This window comes from Opisthocomus hoazin, chromosome 14 (genome assembly GCF_030867145.1).
Source record: "Opisthocomus hoazin isolate bOpiHoa1 chromosome 14, bOpiHoa1.hap1, whole genome shotgun sequence".
NCBI lineage: Eukaryota > Metazoa > Chordata > Aves > Opisthocomiformes > Opisthocomidae > Opisthocomus > Opisthocomus hoazin.
The window spans coordinates 8,525,783-8,545,566 of NC_134427.1; the positions used below are offsets into that span (position 1 = coordinate 8,525,783).

Here is a 19,784-nt window from a genome sequence, read left to right on the forward strand (position 1 = left end):
AGATGGACAAGGATGCATGGTCAACAAGGGTTTGAGACACATGGTTATTGACTGCTCACCACAACTGACGATACTTCACAGTATTTTTCACATTCCCCACCCTTGCTAGCACTATTAATTTCCCATCACTGTAGCATCAGACAGGGAACACTATTTCATACTGCCCAAACCAGTTTTAAAAATAAATAAAATTTAAAAAAAATTTTCCACTTCCCAAGTATTAAGCAATAATTTAACAAGCAGGCATTCTCTTTCATCAAGTGTCTTTCAAATCAGGGAAGATTTGAGAAAGTCAGTGAAGCGGTCACTGAATTCTCCTACCTTAACTCACTGTCAGGAGCGGTGTCACACCAGTTCGATTCTCCAGCTGCGGGACGGTCATGCTGTGTCCAGCAGTTCGGGATCCTTCCCCCGGCAGGCTGCAGGGACTGCCCGAGACGACAAGCAACGCTCATGAACTCCCTACATGCTTTCTAGCCTCTAGCTGCGAGTGAACTAGGCGTTTCCTTCAGCCTATCTGCTAAGAATGCATGAAATGCACTCCAACAAGTCAACCAGGTTAGGAGGTTTCAGGAATGAGGAAAATAGGATTTGTAAGTAGGTTTGGGGTTTTTTTATGACAATGTGTACATAATAAAGAAGACAGCGTCTGGACTTCAGAAGAGTTTAGAGTAAGATGATAAACAAGTTATGGCAGAGAACCAAACTGAGCCAGGGTCAGAAAGGACTTTCCTATGGCAGGTTGCAGCATATTCAGTGTGAAGTGGGTAACTACAAACATCTGCAAAAAGGCAAAGATCGCCTGCCTCCATCCCAGATAAACCGGGTAACCAATTTTCTCTCTTCTTCATCGGATCTGTTTAAATGACTACAGAAATCTTCAGCAAAGAAAAATATCATTCCTGTTCTGTAGGGGCTGTAGCAAGAAACAGATAGTTTGGGGTTTTTTTGTAGCAGGTTTACCAAAATCACCAAATTGCAGCCATTCCAGAAATGCTGAATCAGGGTCAAGTTTGCCAGTCTCCCAGCTGGAAAAATACACTGGGGAGCTAGTCACCAAACTGGTGACATTATGTCTTTTATGCAGTAGCTGTAGAGTTCGTTTACTCACCCAGAAAGTAGGCGAGCACAACCCAGTTCTCTCTGCCTCAATAGGTATGAATCCGTCCCCTGCCACCTCCCAGGACAACTCAACCTCCAGGCTGTAAGATTTCCTGGGACGGTGCTTAGCCTTTTATTGACACGCTTTTTGCCTAAGCCCATTTCCATTGGGAGACAGACTGGATTCCAGTCCATCAGCAGGGCAAGCGCCACATCTCAATCATTCGTTCTTTGATCCCCTTTTCTAAACTGTTTCATATAGCAAAGGTTTCTTCTGCTGAAGCTTTTCAAGACCTCATTCAAGAATCTCCTCTTAGGTTGGCAGTTAAATCACTGGTCAGGTTATTAGACAGCATCAGTTTAAAGCTCAAAGAACTACTGGGTAAAAATGGGATTATCATCCACATTCCTTTGTAGTCTAGAAATGGAAATAACTGGTTTCCAGTGCCTTTTAAGCAAAGTGTCAAGCTTTGAAGAAGAAAAAAAACACAACAAACCACCACTCTTCATTTCTGAGAATAAAAATTGAAACTCTGCTTGTCCTTAACAAACGACCCCCCCCTAATCTCAGTTGTAACTATGGTATCTGCAGTCATTCCTCCTGCTCCTGTTATCTTCATGCAGGGTCCGGGAACGCACCAAGCCAGAGTGAACACCCACAAAACCCACAAAGTGTGTCTCACCGTGAACACTTACAGTTCTAGCACCACACGGACTGGACTCCAGCTGGAAAGCTCAGGCAGGTTAACACATGTGCTTTATCAACTGGAGTCACTGTGCACCAAATGCTATGGTAACTTTTACCGACAAACAAAATAAGACAATACATTATCTCAACTAATCAGAAAAGACTTGTTTTGTTCACGAGTTTGTTTATTAAAAAGGTAGTATAAAACACAACCCCTTTAAGAAACAAAATTGAAGACAAATCAAGGCATTCTCAGATGCTGTCACAGGTTTAGATATTATTCAAATATGATTTTTTTTGTTTAAATGTTGGTTTTCTAAAGGGTAAATGAAAATGATCAATTGAACTTATCGAAAGAAAATAACCTGTCAGAAAAATTCCAAGTCAACTTACTGAAAAGTTTAATCTAACAATATACTTTCATGTTACAGAATGAGCAAAAACCAATTGCTGCAAAAGATTTCATAATTCTACAAATATTTTACAGAACTTTCAGAGTATCCTGACAGTAAGACTTCAAGCCTCATATAATGAGCACAAAAATACACACGAGTCAAATCAACACAAGTACACAACTTACATAATTCATTTATCATACTGCAGTATGTTTCCTCAAATTTGGAAATAAAAATAAGAATGTAAAATCCAATTAAAATGTATAGGTATGGGGCTTTTTTTGTTGTTTTGGTTTTTTAAGAATTTATCCAGTTCAAGAATTCAGGGTATGAATATTGATTTTACTGGAAAATTTAAAGGCAAGTTTGGGTTTCAATGAAGCATCCGTTTTCTTCTGTGAATTTAAGCAACGTATTTGTAATTGTACATAGATTAACCTTAACTGAATAATGCCTAGGACATGTTTTAGCTAAAAATGCACTGCATTTAACATACTAATGATTTTAAGTGAATTGCAATCCTTATACAAAATGTAAGTTGTATGATGGACTGAAATTCAATTAAAAAAAGTAATTTAAAAAGTCAGCAGGAGAAACAGATAAACATTTTGATGCAAAATGAAACTAATTCTCTCTTTACAGCTGTATATGAACATTCGAGAACCTGCTACAATTTACGTGCTTTTTCTTTTGGGGGTTTTTGTTTCCAGATGTCTACCTTGGCCATGCTCCTCAAACCATGTAATCTCTGACGTAAACTTTTAACTCCGTACAATTACCCTGCCAGCAAACCACTAAACAGCACTTGACTGTAAAGCAAACTACCAGTACGTTTTGGAGCTAGGCAACTGATTTTGTATTGCATGGTGAAGAAAGTGATTATCTATGCTGAATGATGTTGAAGTACCAGTTGATCAATACTCTTTATTTAAGCGGCTTCACATCCATTTTGTCACACTGTGCGAATTAGTAGTAACAACTACTTCTCTAGTTCAAAATTGAGCAACAATTATTATCCACAAATTGTTTCAACCTGCTAGTTACTTTTTTCATAATATATGGAAGGAAGGAGACAGTTTTTCCTTAAAATGAACCTCTTGCCAAAAGGCTAGGGATGAAGGAACACCCAGCTTACTCAAACACTCGAATGGAACCTAAGAACAACTAGAAATTGAGCAAAAAGTTTGATCTTGTCACTTCTAATGAGCAAGACAAGTCATTAGAAAGCACTTTTAATTAAAGAATGAATATAGTGAAAATTGCATTGGGGTTTTCACTTCTTATCAATTTATTTATGATGCTGCTCAGAAAAAATTTTAAGTTGAAAAATCAACTCAGCTTGTTCAGCTTCAGATTTGCTAAAGTTTGGTATTAAACATTACTGCTCTATCCTACAAGACTTTCATAATCACATTTCAAACTATTAATTTAAACTTCTGTGAAGTCTTAAATTTATGTTCAGATTAATTTATAAAAATTTGCATCATTTAAAAAAGGAAAACATCAAAAGAATTCAGTCTCAATGAAAGTCTGCTGAAAAGAAAGTCACAGCTGCATTAACCTCTCCACAGACTATTAAATGCCTCAGTAACTCAATGAATAGTTTATAAAAATAGATTTTTACATTTTACTGGGGAATAACAGAGGTAGACAAAAAGGAAATACGAGTTTGAGTGCAATGCCACACTTCAGAACAACATGTTTTCATGGAAAAACAGCTTTTATTTTCTTAGTAATCCTAGTTAATAAGAAAGCCAGTAAAGCATTTGGTCTCAGTCTTTGTCGGTGCTCTACTCCAGTGTGAAGTCTAGAGGAAAAGGTAAAAAGACTAACATCATGTTTGACTTTTGAAGCAAGCCAATCAAATTTGTAAACCAATTGGAGAGAGGAAGTTTACTGCACGTACAATGATTCTTTACTTTTCAAATTATTTTTTCAAACACTGACACTAACCTTAGTTTTTATATCTGTTATCATGATAAGGCTTCATAGAGCTGTACAATATTTATACATTTGTCAATAGTTTCTCTACATCAGCTGCACTTCCACTGTAAAATAGGTGATTTAACTGCGTAGAGTGTTCTATGCCTAGGCTCTCAAAAAAAAAGAAAAAGCTAACAAAACACAATCGTCTAACAAATCCAAAGCCAGATCCAGAAGCTGGAAGAAAAAAGGAGCACTGAAAGCAATACCCTCCACACTATATTACATTCTTCATATGCCAAAACTTCCAGCCCTCAAAGGTCTGTAGTGCTTATGACCAATAAAAATAACTCAGGCAGAACCAACACAATCCAGAGATGCAACTTGAATGCGCCACTTTGTGCAGCTACAAACCAGCAGTATTCCAGATTCCCTGAACTGTTCAAACACCTGCTTTGCTAAAATGTACAATTCACACACTTGTAAAGATGAGAAAATGGTCTTTCTTAGCGGGCAAGAGTTACAGCTCTTCTTTATAATACAACTCAAAATTGGAAAATTTGCTTATAATGAACCCCTAGACTTTTAAACCCTGAATTTAAACATCATCCCTGTTGTAAGAGCAGATCTTTTGTCACAAAAAGATACAGTTTATAGCCACAATGGCAAATGTTAACTTAGATGCTGTGGTTGGCATAGCTACTCATGCATATCAACTGCATATTAAAAAGAGAAAGCAAGCCCCTACTTAGAGTATCATATAGACTTCCGGAAAAAAATACAGATGGTAATCTTGGAGCACAAAGTTTGAAAATACCGATTTTCAGAGTATTCTGAATACTTCAGGATGGAAATATAAGAATTAGCTTCTATGGTTTCTTGCAATCCATATGAATTAAAAAAACCCAAAAGATCCTCCTTATAAATGCGCACTAGTAACCATCCACATAAACAGCACACCATGAATTTAACACCGGTATTTTAATTGTTTAGTGCCTAAATCTCTATTCTTCTATCCTTAGGTATCAAAATAATGGTATTTAAATTATGAATGATTATGCCCAGAATGGCTCCCTCAAAGTTATTTTTGAAAGTCTACCACTTATTAAGATATCTAAAGTTAGAATGTCTTCTAAATCCTTGCTTTTGGAAGTATTTCTAAGAGGGCTACCATTTGCTTTTTCCATATAAAAGAGTACTATTTGAAAGCATATTTTCAAGTATTCTAACTTTTGCACAACAGACTGTAGTTCAAGTTGCCAAAAGCCTTTAAATTCTATGAAATATGGGAGATCCTCCCCACTTTGAAGAGCACATAAGGCTAAACTAAAATGTTGATGAGAACCCACACTCATCATTCTAACGCAGTTAAATGAAAACCTTTAAGGCAAAACGTAAACAAAGCCAACCCACCCATCACAAGCCTTTTTTGCACACCTACTGCATACAGACCATCAGAGCTTAAGATCAGTCTTATTTCATTATGACCTAGAATGTGTGTGCTCTTGCATTTCTAGCCTCCTCGACATAATTCCAGCCTCAACAGAGGATCTAAGCATCGGCAGAAGATCTAAGCAGGGGAAGAAAAAAATAGTTCACTAACTGCTGTGATTTAATAATCTATCTTCACTCAGTTTGCCTTATGTTGGTTATGGCAACCTTGTTTGTTTTCCACTTCGTTTAAGTTTGACTTGGTATGACTCTTGTCATTTGCTACTTAGTACATAGCAGCAAATCCAACGCATTCACCCTATACGTATCACAGCATCTGTTCCATAAAATGATCCAAAGTACTCAGCACAAGAGTAATTTTTAAGGATGAGACACTGAGTTCCAAGGGGTACAGGAAAATTAACAGCAAAATCCACACATCTTGTAATAACCTTGCATTACTTAAGTTACATATAGTTACATAAACTTAGGGTTGGAGCGTATTTCACACTTACATAACGAAACACTGACAAGCATAGCTAGAACAAAAGAAGCCTGATGAGCTTTACTGCATTCTTGGCAACTTGAGTTACTTTACCTGAACAGCCAATTAATACAAACTTTTAGAACCTCATTAAATGCTTTGTTTTTAATGACATCTTCAAAGCACACAGTTGATGACATTCGAAGATGCATGTATTCATATGAACATTGTCTGCAGTCACCTTGAAGAAAGGGATAAACTCAAAACATCACCCTAAAAACCACGCTTTCATAAAGCATTAAAGATGTTATGTATCTGCTTCAACATCACTGCCTGCAAGGCTGCTGTCTGTAGATGGAGCACCATCTTCACTAATGCCCTCACCATTATTCTCCTTCTTATGGGCTTCATCATTTACATCCTCCTTAGATGTGTCATTAACTTTTGCAGGTTGTCTGCCTTCAGGCAGTTTAACACTACTTGTCGCGGAATCTGAATCAGATGTAGTTTGCTGCTCCTTTGCATCAGGATCCTCTAAAAATGATCCCCACACCTTCAGCCTTTCTTCTCTTTCTCTCGCAGTCTCCTCCACCTATTAAAGATATGTTTATACACATCATTACAAAGTCATACTTCTAAAAATGAATATTTACACAGATAAAATTGTACAAGCATTTACATTGCAGTAGAATCTCAAGACTTCAACAGGCCCTGTTGACTAATGATCTGTACATTCACTGGCTAATCCTCTAACTTGACATCTCCAACACGCAATTTTTAACATCAAACAGATCCTTTACGTTTTTGCTATACTGAATAATTAAGGATGATATTTTGGAGACATCTGAGCAGTTTTTGAGAAGTAAGATAGGGCGGGAGCAGGCAAGGGAAGTGTATGGGGATGGGAACACCAAGCACATCTCAAATTAAAACAGATTTACAGTTTGGAAGAAATATTTGATAAAATAGGGCCATGACAGGCTACCTGATAATCTGTTACACCATCCCATGTTTCAGCACTGAGCTGGCGACCACCAAACCACCTTCCATTCAGAGTCAGCTTGCACAGATCAGCTTCTGTTGCTTCTTTAAACGACACAGAAGCCACGCCATCAGGGTGTCGCTGTAAGGAGAGACAAAGTTCACTTAGTAGTTTTCTAAATAGTGTATTTATTCCAACACCTTTTAGATACTGTTACAAAATCAACCAGGATTTAGATCCATCCTGATCATACATAATCATGTTCGAAAAATTCAGTTTGCAAGTTTACACATTTTGTTCTATTAGCATACAGATTACAAACACATGTTTCAGCTAGTTTAGCTGCAAATCAATGTATTTATAAACTTTCAAACTCATGACGTGTATCCAAGTTATCCGGAAGAATTAGAGTTTGCCTTCACATAGGCTGAAGTAGAAAACTGCTTAGAAATTAATTTCCAAAACAGTGAATTTTAAAACACTGAAAGATTAGGTTAAGTTTCCACGAAATAAGCACACAAAATCAAATAAATGCTCCACTCATACTTAAAGAATCCTAAATGTTTTGCACATTCACACCTTACATCAATTCTGCCAACACAGCATGTAAAAAATACCTACATCAAATATGAGAACCTTCTTTACTTGACCAAATTTTTCACACTCTGTCCGCAGATCTTCTCTGATCTCGTTTAGCACTAAGGGATCCTCCTGCAACGCAATCGCACAGATTAAATTCAACAGCAGCACTTACTTCTCTCAGTTTTATTTTTGCTCAATCACCAATGGAACACATCTGCCAATCTATTAAAAGTTCATAAATTACGTGTTGTTATGCTGCATTTTGAAAGCCACTTGGGAGTTGGCAGACAGCCCTTATTTAAATTTAATAAATGCTATTTATTAATAAGGCTATTTTGTGCCGGTTTCTCCATTCCAACGTAGTTACAGTTTACTTCTCTTTCCATCCCAGAAAGGACTATCATCAGGACACACACACTGAAACAGGTCGACTTGAAAAATATATTCTTACCAACATATTTTTGTTGCTTTTTGGAAACAGATGAATGAATTTTAAGCAGATGCCTGGCACAGGAAAAACCATGCCCAAACAGTAAGTTTAATTTTGTTCTCATCTGCTTAGAATTTTGCTAAAACTCTCATAGCAGTAAGTTTAGACAACGTTAACTGTAACACCACAATCTACAGTAGCAAACTGCATCTTCCTACCTCAAAGTCCTTTGGGTGAAACATATTCCTGATAATTACGATGCGCTCGTGTCGCATTCGCGTTCCACCATCTTTCTTCTCAGGCCTCCAATCCAGCTGTCTAATGAAATGAAGCAACAGTAAGAAGATATTGTTGCGGCTCTCTTCAGTTTCTACAAGTATTTGTTGAAAAAAAATCATTAATTTGGCAGTTCTTGCAATACATCAACTAAAACATCCTATTTTGATACAATGAGTTAAGTTATTCTTCTAAAAAATGCAATCACCACCCAGTTTTACCACTTCTACAAAGCAGCTGAGTTTTTAAGGTACTTTGATGCTCACAGAGGAAATATGAATTATTTTAAAAATCAAAGCATTTTCTTATTAAATTTTTATTCCCTCCTAATAGCAGCTCAGATACAGAAACCAGCTGCTATCAAGTATAATAAAAATGTCAATATTTTACCATTTTTCCTGATTTATTTTGTACAAAGGAGATCCACTATTCCCTTTAGTAACATTGAACTGCTTTTAATTACACAAACATGCAAGAACACCTTAAGTCTTACACAGGCATTGCTGCAAGAGGTATTTTGTTCCACAGAGCACAGTGCCACTGCCACAAACTAGCAATGTAACTCAGGGCATCTGTTCTATGACTTTGCCTTCTGATGAAAAATGTTACTTCTGGCAGAAGTGCCTACTTCATATCCTATTACAAAAAAAGGATACATTCACTTACACTTCTAAATCTCAAAATCTTATATTTGGGGAGGAAAAAATCTTGTTAAGTTCCTTCTTGTATCTGCTACTTCAGCTGAAGAAAACGTGGATTTCCAATGAAGGTAGTAGCAAGTAAATTATGCTCTTCAACTCAAAGGGAACACCAAGTGAAGCCAGTTTATTCACACAAATTGCTGTCAAGTGCAAGTTCGTTATTTTCATATTCCTCTCTCCACACTGGAGACTTCTTACAGCAAGAACTGGCAATGTGTCTCTGCGACAGATACATTTCAAGCTGCTTTTCTTTTTAATTGATAAAAAGTCAAGTAGATGTTGTTCCCTTTAACTATGGCAAAATACTTTCGCATTACTATTTAAGATGTTTAGTGGAATGCTGCTTTCATTAAAATATTGAGTCCTATAAACTTTTTCTTCTTTAATCCGCTTCTTGGTTCCGAAAGGCAGAAAAACAATTTTCAAGTAACAGAAGCAATGAATCTAGGTATAATTACAAAACCAGCATAACTTATATCAGAGAGAGACAGGTCTGGGGGAACCTACGGAGATATTTTAGCATTTGCTCCTATGGAAGCTAGCATCTCTTGCCCTTTGCAACAGGTAAAGCGCGGTACAAACAATATGTGGACAGCCAAAGTGTTATTACCTTAAAAAAGTAAACCTAGATATGGTGACAGGACTTGCACACTCTCACACAGTGTGGGAAAAAAAGTATTCTATCTCCCCAGAGTTGTAATATTTTCTTTTATAACTGAAATGACCTCGGTTCCCTACATGTAATTTTAATGCATCAATCACAAAGAAGTTCATTATGTCAACATTTAATTTAGGAGTTCGTCCCCTCCAAACACATATTATTTAAGCTATTTTGCTGTCAGGTAAGACTTCAATTTCTACATAACTCTTAGCATTGCATTTGAAACAATGCAGTGCTTTGCTAATAGCACTTAGAATTCAAGCAATGTGTTACTGAAATAAAAAATACAAACTTCTGCTGTTGAGACAACTTCTTCTTGTAGTCTTTACATTTCTTCTTCTTTTTGCTTGCATCATACTCCCCCTTCAGTTGAAACTTTGCAACTTCAACATGTAATTTATAGCCTCTAATTTCTGCCTCATCCAGAAGTCTCAATGCAAGTTGAACTGATTCTCTCTATTTGAAGATAAAACAGAACACAAACTTTAAAGCACAAGGCAGAGTCAAATTATTCCAATAACATTTAATTAAAAATACTGTGCTAAGAATCAATTCCCTGTCACGGAAAACCTTAACGCCATATCTCTTCCAAGTTCCTTGTCACAAAGTCAGCAATGCATTCTTTATCAAAACCCAGTATTTCCTCACCCCTGTTACAGCAGATTAATACTGCCAAAAGCAACCGCATACATTTCATTCAAATATGTCATAAAAACTAATCTGCAATGGTCAAGCAAGCCAATGAACTTAAAAGTGAGAACAAAAAAATTTCAGGGCGTTGATTTTCTATACGGCTTGGACCACTTCTCCAAGAACAGCAGACGTTGAGGCCGTAAGTAATTTTTAACAATTTCCTAAGAGTCCTTCGAAGCGCAGACTGTCTTTATACTTGTGCACTAAACAGCCCTAACTACTAAAATTACAAAACAAGCAAAGACCACAAGGCAGCTGATTCAGTACTGCCTGGTGCTTCTTGCAGAATTAAAACAGACTGCACTTGCAAGCACTAACTTTCCAAATGATTCACAAGTGAATCGCATGAAGGAATTAGTGCTGCAGGCTAAACATTTATAGGTTAATATAGAATGCAAGAACAATTCTGAACCTATCAGCTCTCAACTACAAGCTGTAAATACAGAACAAGACAGGAAGGAACATACTGTAGTAATTTCTGTATTCTTGGACACACCGTGGCATATTTTTGAAGTAAAAGGTGAAGAGGTCCCTCTCTTCACTCCATAATTACTGGGGCTCAAGACAGGAACATGCAGAGACATGTTCAGCGGGCATTATGGACATTTCCGAAGGGAGGGAGGGTGGCGTGAATAAGAGGAAATAAAGGAGGCGTACAAGCAGAGAAGTGGATGGTTCTGGAAAAAAATTTCTTTAAAACAGACACCTAAATTCTAAGTTTACTTCAGATATTTCAATAATCTTCCAAATGTGATTCTGAAACAGTGGTCATAAGTATATCAATGGGAAGAAAAACTGCATTTCAGTGCACCACTGACCTTTAGATAGCAACAGAGGCCATCTCCTTTAAGATTTCCTTCCTTATCTTTGTAAAGTTTGATTTTGTGTTCTTCTGTCTGAGGATCTCGCATAATGATACCACATTTTGACATGACTTGTATAAATTCATCTTTTGTAATGTCTGGAGGTAAACCTGCAAAATAAATTAAAAGTGAAGGCTTGAATATGTTCATTTTTATTTTTTTTTTTTTTAAAAACCTCACTAGAACAAAACCCCCACAGTGTTTCCTTAAATGAAAGATACCAATCTGAAGAATAAAAGTAATGTTGGTGTCGTGTGCAGTCCATTACAGTGGACACAATGGCCTATACAAACGTAACTATCCTGCCCGTTTTAAGTTCCACTGCACCTCTAGGGATTGGAGACAAAAAAAACAACCTCAACCTATAAACAGACGATTACTTTCTCCACCCACAAATTCGACAAAAAAATCAATTACAGCGTAAGGAGTTTTCAAAGCCTGAACTTTGAATTGAGGACAAGAAAAAAAAACAAAACAGCAGAGAAAATTACGTGAATGTTCCATGCTAGTTTTGCCTGAAGATTTCTGAGACTTCAAGTGTGTGCATGTCTATCACTGCTCAGAACCACCAAATGTACCTTTGTATATGCACCTAAAGATAGCACACCGACATCCAAAAGAAGTAAATACCATAATGAATGCACAGATAGTTTCATTTGAGCTTCCCCATTATTTGCTCATTTTATTTCCAGCTTTATTTGTACTTACTGTTTCCTCCTTATCTAATTATTTAATTATATATTTATAAAACAACATAAAAAATAAAGATTAAAACACTGTGATATGTATAGTTAATGCAATCTTATTATAACTTGTTCTCATTATCCTATTCCCTAGGAGTTCACAAAGATTGTTTTTCTTAGCTGTAGCTTGCTTAAAAAAAAAAAAAAATCAGCAACTTGGCTGACGCAGCTCGCAGAGTATCACATTTAAAAGATAAAAGCATGGAATACTTCCGTTTTATTGCTTTCCCACATCTGCAATTTAAACATCACAAAGACATTATGCAGTCATGAACATAACGTTAAGTAGCTTGCAAGTGGCAGACTGACTAGGTAATGCTAGAAGTCAGCAAGACAAATACGAGTCTCTTTTACCATCTTTAGCTCAAAGTAGATAAACAAACACTATTACTTACCAGTCACATAAACATTTGTGTTTCTGTCTTCCTCCACATGAAACCATCCTAAAAACAGAGTTTTAATTCAGTTATGCCAAGCTATTAAACATGGGAGCGTACCTGATGTCATATTCCATCAGATTTCTAAGAATTTTTGCTTGCCCACTGGAAAAGCTCTGAACATGCCTTAATTTGCTTTTTTCCACCTTGTATAGGGACTTAGTAGGACACCTATGAACTACCATATGATTCTAAAATCATTCTGGAAATTTGCAGAACAGCCTGTATCTCTGCTGTACATGATAACACTGCACAGTTGCCAGTTTCCACCCATTACTATACAGGTTGCAGCCTACACAGAGGGAAACCCATTGTCACTTACCTGGCTCAAGCTTCCGTTTTTCTGCCTTTTGTTTCGGATCTGTTTGTTGTGGCCCCTTCTCATTTGCTGATGGTTGTGTTCCTGATGTCTTAGAACTTACTGGTTGCTTACTTTCAGCTGCTGTGCCAGAAGCAGATGAACTGTCTGTATCATCTGCATGGAAGCCATAGTTGGCATGGTATGTTGCCAGGAAATCTTCTGTTATCTGAAAAGAAATTGGGAAAATTAACCCAAAATTTCAAAGAGCTACAGATTCAGGTTTGTAAGTTTTTTAATGCTAGTGTACTGATGATTGCCATTTTCTAATCTGGCAACACAGAAAGTAACAGTATTTTAAAACTGTTTTTAAATTATCTTCATAAAGCCATACGGACAACAAAAGCAATCAGTTCACGCACTGCCTGAACTAGACTAACATACTAATTCCATACAGCACAAAATTTTTAAACAAACATTTCACAAGTTTCGCCTTTTTTCAAGTAAAGCTTTCTGCTTTCAGCATAAACTGGATTTGTCTGAAGGACAGCAACCAAGTGCTCCTAACCATGCTGAAGAGATAAAGTGACACTGAAGGTAAGCCAACAACTTATCCAGAGATGATGAACGACTGACATTTGTAGGCATGTGCCTTTTCATAGAAACATCTTCAGAGATGACATATTATTTGTGTTGATAGTCAATAAATATTACACTTAAATGGAGATATATCTTAATATACTGTTTATAAGGCCGTACACTCCATAGCCTACTAATAAAAAAATAATTAGCTCACTGGTTTCTAGAGGGAGACTGTATTTGGATAAAATATAAGACTGGCTAATGTCTTTTAGAGACCAAACTAAAAAAACCCTACAAATTACACCCAGTATTTCCAGCCACGCAAATTTTAATACTAGCAATAACATGCAGGGGTAATAAATCATAGTTGAGTTTGCTAGCATCACTGCACTATGAAGGCCTTTCTGAAGGTACACTGAAATGATTTATTCCCAAAGCTGAGCCTTAACCTTTGAAAACTGTATCTGACTCTGACCTGCGCTGCACTTGTTTCATCCATATTCAAAAGGGAACAAAACTTAATGTCATTAAGCTATTGTAAGAAAGCAGCACAACGGACGATAGTAAGTGTCAGTAATAATAATGCAATCTCATACCTTCTGTAGTGATTTGAAGCTTGACATTTCAACTCTAAGCTTTTATTTTGACAAATCAAAAATGCAGAACTGACAGTAGCGGGCTTGTCACAAATAATACAAGACGCTGTGGAGCCCCATATAACTCAAAAGTTTAGTGTGAAATAGCCCCTACAGTAAACAAGATTTGCAGCACACCTCAGTCAGGAACGCAAGGGGCAGCTCTTACAGACGTGACGTAACACAATGTTCAGAGAAAGGAAGAGTACAACCACCTTTAGTGAAGAAGTCTCTGTGTTCTCTTAAGGTTCATTATCGTTGACACTAGCAACCTTAGCAAATCCTTAGTTTCACAGTTGATGAAATCCAGATAATTAAGAGGCTTTTAAACTTTCTGGTGAACAATGTTATTCAATTTCATCAGAGAACCTACTGATACATTAGTGATTAAACCTGCTACAACTAGCCACCTCCCTGCAGCAGCATTGTTTTTCAACTTCAGGAGGAACAGCATTCTAATGTAACACTAAATGTATTCTTAGCAAATTCCATCCCATGGACCGTAAAATTTTGCCAGTCAATAACAATGACTTTTTTACTATAATATGCTATCATCCTACCATACATACCATCACAACTACTTCATTTTAAAAAGTGTTTTTTCAAGCATAAAAGATTTTATACAAGTATAAAAGCTTTTATTGGAACTTCTGTCACACCATGCCTGCATGGAAAACAAGCACTCACAGAACTTCTTACTTGGGGCTTCAATCCAATTCTGGTGGAGAATACCACAAAGAGAGATCAGTTCTACCTCCATATCCACACAGTGGTACCATCTGGGGCAATTAAGCTTACACGAAAAGAAATGCAATACTACAGGACATGCCAGCATGTAATTAACTACTGGTCACATGGAAAGGAATAGATAAACCGAATGAAGAACAGATACCCTACGCTTACAGAAGACATCCAACGTCTGATTTTTCATAGCAAGCGATGAAGTAAGGCAGATGAATTCAACATGCGATTTTGTGCTATGTCTGTGAAGGACTACAAAAAGCTAGTATCTATCAACATAGTACCACTGAAAGAAAAATCATTAATACATAAACTTACAATCACTTTTATTAAATACTTGACTGTCTCTAAATTTTTCTGAGGAATGTGGACAGTTAATGTCACTAACTTTCTGCACTGCTTTGAAACATGCTTTAGCAGAAGTTCAGCAGATACTCTATTCCCAAAGCAGAAGAGCAGTGCAATACTAGTCTGTAGATGACAATTACTTACATCAGTCAGAATATTTTAATCTTTTGTCAGAGAACAGAGATAAGGAATTTTACTGTTGGTCATAGAGTAAAGGAAGAACTAAAACTTTTGGCTCCTGTGGTCTCTATTTTGATAAAACATTCTGTTGAATAATCATCACCAAAATGAAGTAACCTGAGATACTGCGATATCTAGCTCGGTGACATCTATAACACAGCACGTCACAATGATTATTTACCAGCTTCTGCTATACATCATGTTAACTAAAGAACTTTGCTGTTCCTATATAATCTCTCCAACCTTTAACATTATCTGTTCTCCAGGATGGAAATCTGAGATAAGAAAGGCATTTAGGAAAGACTAATGCTCCTGAGAAAAAGAGATAAATACAAAAAAAAAAAAAAAAAAGATATTTCAGAAAGGGGGCAGGAACAGGACGGGAAAAAAAACACCACCAAACTCGAAACGTTTCAAAAGTTACTGTGCTTACTGGATATAGCACTCCACAGGGAGCCAGGGATACTCAGTTCTCCACTGCTCCACTTAGTGAGTGTCTGGATATTTCACATGCTTTTACCCCTCTGTAAGCCATCTGCTACATGGACACCTTACTAGGTTTACACACATATCAACTTGGCAGTACAGGCTTCATTCTCACTCAGAGTCTCTGAGCTGCAATGAATTCAGTCACAAGTAAGAACTGGCACATTACATTCACCAAGTATACACTATCTTAATTACTTCTAAATCAAGTAATGGCTGTCATTCATTGTTATATAGTAATAAAACTACTATTTCATGTGCAGATCAGCAGATTGGCTCAACACATTAAACCTATGTCCCCTCTCGCCTTGGAGAAGCACATTGTTATTGCAGGTTCATTTATTATACTTAAAGTATTTAATTAAAAAAACAAGATGTAAAACTGTAAAATGTTTCCATTCTGCAGAATGCCTCTAAGCCAAATACACTTAATTTTCAAGTGCATTTCCAAGATCTGAGAAGAAACAAGACATCTTTACACATGCATCGTTTTCAAGTAACAATAAAAGGATATACTACTCCATTTTCCTCCAGACCTCTTAACAGACTAGTTCACTCCTTCCCTGCCAACAGAGACAAAGCTCGCCGCAGCTCCTGTGCTAAAGAAAGCTGAAGATGTCAAAGCCAGCACCGATCCGTTCCGATCCATAAATATAACCGTGACATCACGCCAGGCCCGAGCCACTCTACAGACTCCCTGCCAGGGAGGAAAGCCGACCTACGGCTCTCCACAACAAAAGAGCAGCAAGCAACCGGTACCGTTACCGACAGAAACAACGCCAGCTGCCCTGGTTTCGCCTGTAAAAACCGTGTTTCAGTGCCAGAGACTCGGCAGCGGGCACCCATCCGCCCGGAACCAGAGACCTCCGCGGTGAAGGGACCCAACACCGGGCTGCACCCTGCCTCTCCCCCGGGGAAGCCTCGGCACGGGGCAAGCGCTGCCCCGGGCGCCGCGAGGGCCCCCCCCCGTCGGGCTCCCTCACAGAGGGCCGCAGCCAGGCGGGAAGGCCGCTCCTCACGGCGGGGAGCGGGCACCAGGCGGCTCCCCCCGCGCCCACCTTGGGGAACCAGGCCTTCTTCTCCCGGTCCCACTCGTAGGCGGCCCCGTCGGCCGGGTCCACGTAGGTGAAGGGGTCGGGCTGGCCCTCGCCGCTGGGCTCGGCCTCGCACTGCTGCTGGAGCTGCAGCTGCCGGTAGAACTCCTCGTTCCCGTCCTCGCCGCTCATCCTGGCCCGCTCGGCGGGGCCTCGGCGCAGGGGGGAACAGCCGCACCGGGCCTAGGCACCGGCACCCGCCGCCGCCTGAGGCGCCCGCTCGCCCCGCCCCTCTCGGCCGCGGGGCCGGGGAGCGCGCGCGCACGCGCAGCCGGGAGCGGCGGGCGGGCGCGCGCGGACCCCCTCCGCCTCACGCCGCCGGTGACCGTCCCAGAGCCCCGCGGCGCGCAGGAGCGGAAGTGCCCCCTCCTCCCCGGGAAGGGTTTCTTTTTCTCACTCCCGCCCCTAGCCACGCCACAGCCACTGAGCCGCCGGCTGGCTGATCACGTGGAGAGCGGCGGAGCCAATGGGAAGGAGGGCGGGGGGGGCCGTTCCTGGAGAGGGCTGGGTGCTCGGGGCCGCGGGTGCGCGCAGCAGGGGGCGGGGCTTGCTTTCCCGCCTCTGGGCGGGCTGAGGCCTGTGGCGATGGCGCAGCGCCGGGGCGAATGGGCCGTGCCGGGGGCAGGCGCTCCTCTCGCTGCTCCGCACCCGCTTTGCCGCTTTCCCTCAGGCCGAGCTCTGTTTCACCACAGGCAGGGCTTTGGCACAAGGGCGGCTGGCCCTGAGGCTTGAAGAGCCTTCTGGGCCTGCTGTGGGTGGGGAGCCGTGCCTCGATGGGCCTGGCATGGAGACTGCTGCAGGTTTACCGACGTGGTAACATAAAAGCCTGCTGAGGGGCGTGAAGCACTGACAGTGCTACCTCCTGCAATACTTTTCCCTGTTGTGCCTTGGACAACACTGAACAATCAGGTTGCTGCTGCCGGCTGAGGTGCTGTGCAGCTGTCTGGCAGGCTGGCGGTCTGTCCTCATATCCTGCTACAGGCAGGGACCACAAAGAGGTAGATGACATGAAAATATCATGCTACATGTTGAAAAATCGCATTGGTTGTCGCTTCTCCCTTGGCACGGGTTGCTGGTGCAAATGGTTTGAGCAATGCAGCCTCCTGGGGAGGAGCCGCCGCTCAGGTCTGCCTGGCTGGCGCAGGTCCCACCGGCTTTCCACAGGACAGGGCCGGGCCAGGCTGAGGGCCTCCGCTCTGGCGGTTGTGCTCCCTTCCGGAAGGGTTGGTGCATTGGTACAATGCAAGGGCTGAGGCTTGTCTTCAAAATTTTGAATTGGTTTGTGTTAATGAAGGCTGCAATCGGTTATTCATCTGTGTAGCACTCTATCTACGGATACTTAAGTATTTTGAATAAAATTTTCCTGTTCTTTTACCAGTTCTGGTAAAAGATCTTCATTCAGTGCCATCTAGTGGTTTTCACAGTGTAATCCAGATAGCATTACATCAAAACCAAATTTTGTTGCTAAAGTATGTATTTAAAAGTATTGTTATTTAGAGGATGAAGAAGCACACTGTTCAGGTTTTGTTTTGCAGATTTCAACCTAGAGCTATAAAACCCAGGTACTGAAACAGTGCACGTGTTTTAAATGAAAATTTAGCTGGCAGTGGCTGGTTGCCAGAGGCAAAGCAATCTTTCTGCTCAGAAATGAAAATGATATTCAGTACAGAACTTTTCTGGAAATGAGTATTCCATGAACAAATATATCTTTACTGCTGTACAGACTGGAGTGATAATATAAACAAAGACACAATCCCGAGCTTGTGAAGGTCTGTAGGGAGAGACCGACATCAGCTAACTGGCTGGTCACAGACCGTCAGATGAAATTGCTGAGGGTATATAGACTTGTAGTAACCTTTGGCTGTTACACAAAGAACATCCAGCCTGGTTAATGACATCTTTCATCTTTCATGCCTGAAGAATTTTCTCTTGGCAGGGCTGTTACAATAGTCGTCCAAAGATTGTTTTGCGATCGCTTATAAACTGACAGTTTAAGAGACATTTGTGTTAGCTCTCAAGTAGGTATTGGATTTTGTTGAGGAGCATGAGAGGCTTACCACAGATTGTGCTTACTTATAAAGATTGGAATTGGGTATGTGTTTGAAAGTAAGATAATCATAGCCTTAAAGATTGTAAGAGCGACACAATTTAGTTCTTAAACTGCTTATTTGATTTTGGTGAAGTTTTTTACATTCGTAACCTAAATAAATGTAGTGAGCTCTGTGACCACACAGTGCAGATTTCCCTAGTGTGCAGATCTGCCTACAGCAAGTCTTTGGGGCACTGTTCTGGGGAGTAGGAGATGCAAATTTAATCTCAATCTGATGGAAGTGAGAGCGTGCTTGTGTGCAGCAGGGTTAGTGCATGGTATATGTGATCTGCACACTTTAATGTAGCCGTGAGGACACACTACCTCAAATTCCCTCGCACTTTCCACAGATAACAGCATGCGTGATGGCAGCTACTGCCGCACAGGTTCTTACCATGTCGCCACCATCTGTTCTCTTCCTCTGCAGTAAAGACAGCACAGGGAGCCAGCTGAAGGAGCTAATTCGGCTGAAAACTCGTCATGTTTTTGAGTCAAGACAGCTTTCCCCACAGCCATATACTTGAAATGATATGATTTGTGGCCGCACAAGTACTGCTGCTGCAAGCTGCATGTTCTGGGGATGGCACAAAGAGCTCGAGCATTACGCAGCTCGGATCAGTCTAAGCTGTCAAGAGATGGTGTTTTAAATCCTGACAAAATGTCTCAAAGTAAGTATTAAAAGGAGGCATCATCATGTTCATTTTGTATCTGTGTCTGACTTCTGTATGATAAAAGGCAATCTTGGTTCATGAGAGCTGATTGTTGATCTAGAGATGCCACCTACTAAAAGTACCAAAATCTTGGTTTTAGTGAAGTGGTGTTTTGCTGTCTGTTAGAGGGGAACCAGCAATTCACTAGCTAATACTTAATTAGGTAAAGAATTAACACTTTTCTTGAAATGCTTTGTTATGTTAAATCAAGGAGGCGGTAACTAGTGATTA

At 39.8% G+C, this 19,784-nt stretch overlaps 1 protein-coding gene across 1 annotated transcript; it reads right to left on the bottom strand.

Annotated features, from left to right (window-relative positions):
* Positions 1-1,953: 1,953 nt before the first annotated feature.
* Positions 1,954-16,996, bottom strand: HTATSF1 (HIV-1 Tat specific factor 1). The gene is made up of 9 exons (XM_075435555.1): positions 16,719-16,996; positions 12,713-12,917; positions 12,349-12,396; positions 11,166-11,320; positions 9,947-10,110; positions 8,235-8,334; positions 7,626-7,715; positions 7,008-7,145; positions 1,954-6,614 (listed from the first exon to the last, which is right to left on the bottom strand). Exons 1-9 carry the CDS (start codon positions 16,884-16,886, stop codon positions 6,330-6,332), a joined length of 1,353 nt encoding a protein of 450 aa, XP_075291670.1. The 5' UTR covers positions 16,887-16,996; the 3' UTR covers positions 1,954-6,329.
* Positions 16,997-19,784: the final 2,788 nt, after the last annotated feature.